The sequence below is a fragment of the Rhinopithecus bieti genome, unplaced genomic scaffold (genome assembly GCF_001698545.2).
Source record: "Rhinopithecus bieti isolate Rb0 unplaced genomic scaffold, ASM169854v2 scaffold_12928, whole genome shotgun sequence".
Taxonomy (NCBI): Eukaryota; Metazoa; Chordata; class Mammalia; order Primates; family Cercopithecidae; genus Rhinopithecus; species Rhinopithecus bieti.
In genome coordinates this window covers 2,315,373-2,316,097 of record NW_016807614.1, presented here as the reverse complement: position 1 = coordinate 2,316,097, position 725 = coordinate 2,315,373, and the positions used below count along the sequence as shown (strand labels likewise).

At 35.2% G+C, this 725-nt stretch overlaps 1 protein-coding gene across 1 annotated transcript in view; it reads left to right on the top strand.

Annotated features, from left to right (window-relative positions):
• The window catches only part of TLK2 (tousled like kinase 2), a 137,262-nt gene extending 136,988 nt beyond the window's left edge, over positions 1 to 274 (top strand). Inside the window, 1 exon segment of the mRNA XM_017882926.1 lies at positions 119 to 274. Coding sequence (XP_017738415.1) covers positions 119 to 239 — 121 coding nt within the window. The 3' untranslated portion in view covers positions 240 to 274.
• The last annotated feature ends 451 nt before the right edge of the window (positions 275 to 725 follow it).

Here is a 725-nt window from a genome sequence, read left to right as displayed (position 1 = left end):
AAAAAAAAAAAAAAAAAAAAATTCTGTTTTCAATAAGACATTTTATTTTGTCTTTTTGTACATGTCTTAAACGTACATAATCATTATTCTAAGAATTTTTATTTCTTCTTTGTCCTAGGTATTTACCACCAGAGTGTTTTGTGGTTGGGAAAGAACCACCAAAGATCTCAAATAAAGTTGATGTGTGGTCGGTGGGTGTGATCTTCTATCAGTGTCTTTATGGAAGGAAGGTAAGTTAGAAGGTTGACGGAGAAGCTTGATTTCTTTCTTGGGTGGCACACACATACAGTGCCTTGGTATGGATTAGTCTCTTGGAGTTAATTATTAGGTTACACAAAATAGAATCCTGAAAGGAGTGGTTTAAAGAAAATAAAGACTTAATAATACAAGCCTTATTCGTAAGCAGAAATCCTCAACCCTAGGGTACCTAATGAGTTCTGCTGGGCTGTTAAAAACATGCACTTTTGCCGTTCTCAATTAGATCTGGAACATGTATTTGTTCTGATAGTATGTATAGGGATTTACATAAATCGTATATTTATGAAAGTATACAATCTTCCCAAGAACGTGTGGGCCCCAAGAACCAAACTCAAAATATCCCCAGAATCTTTATTGCCAACCGTCCCATTAATTGAGCCTATTATTAATGAAAGCATGCTTTATATTTCTATACTGGGGAGATGGTGTCAGGACGTATTCATTGTTACCTCTGATCAAGGTCACAT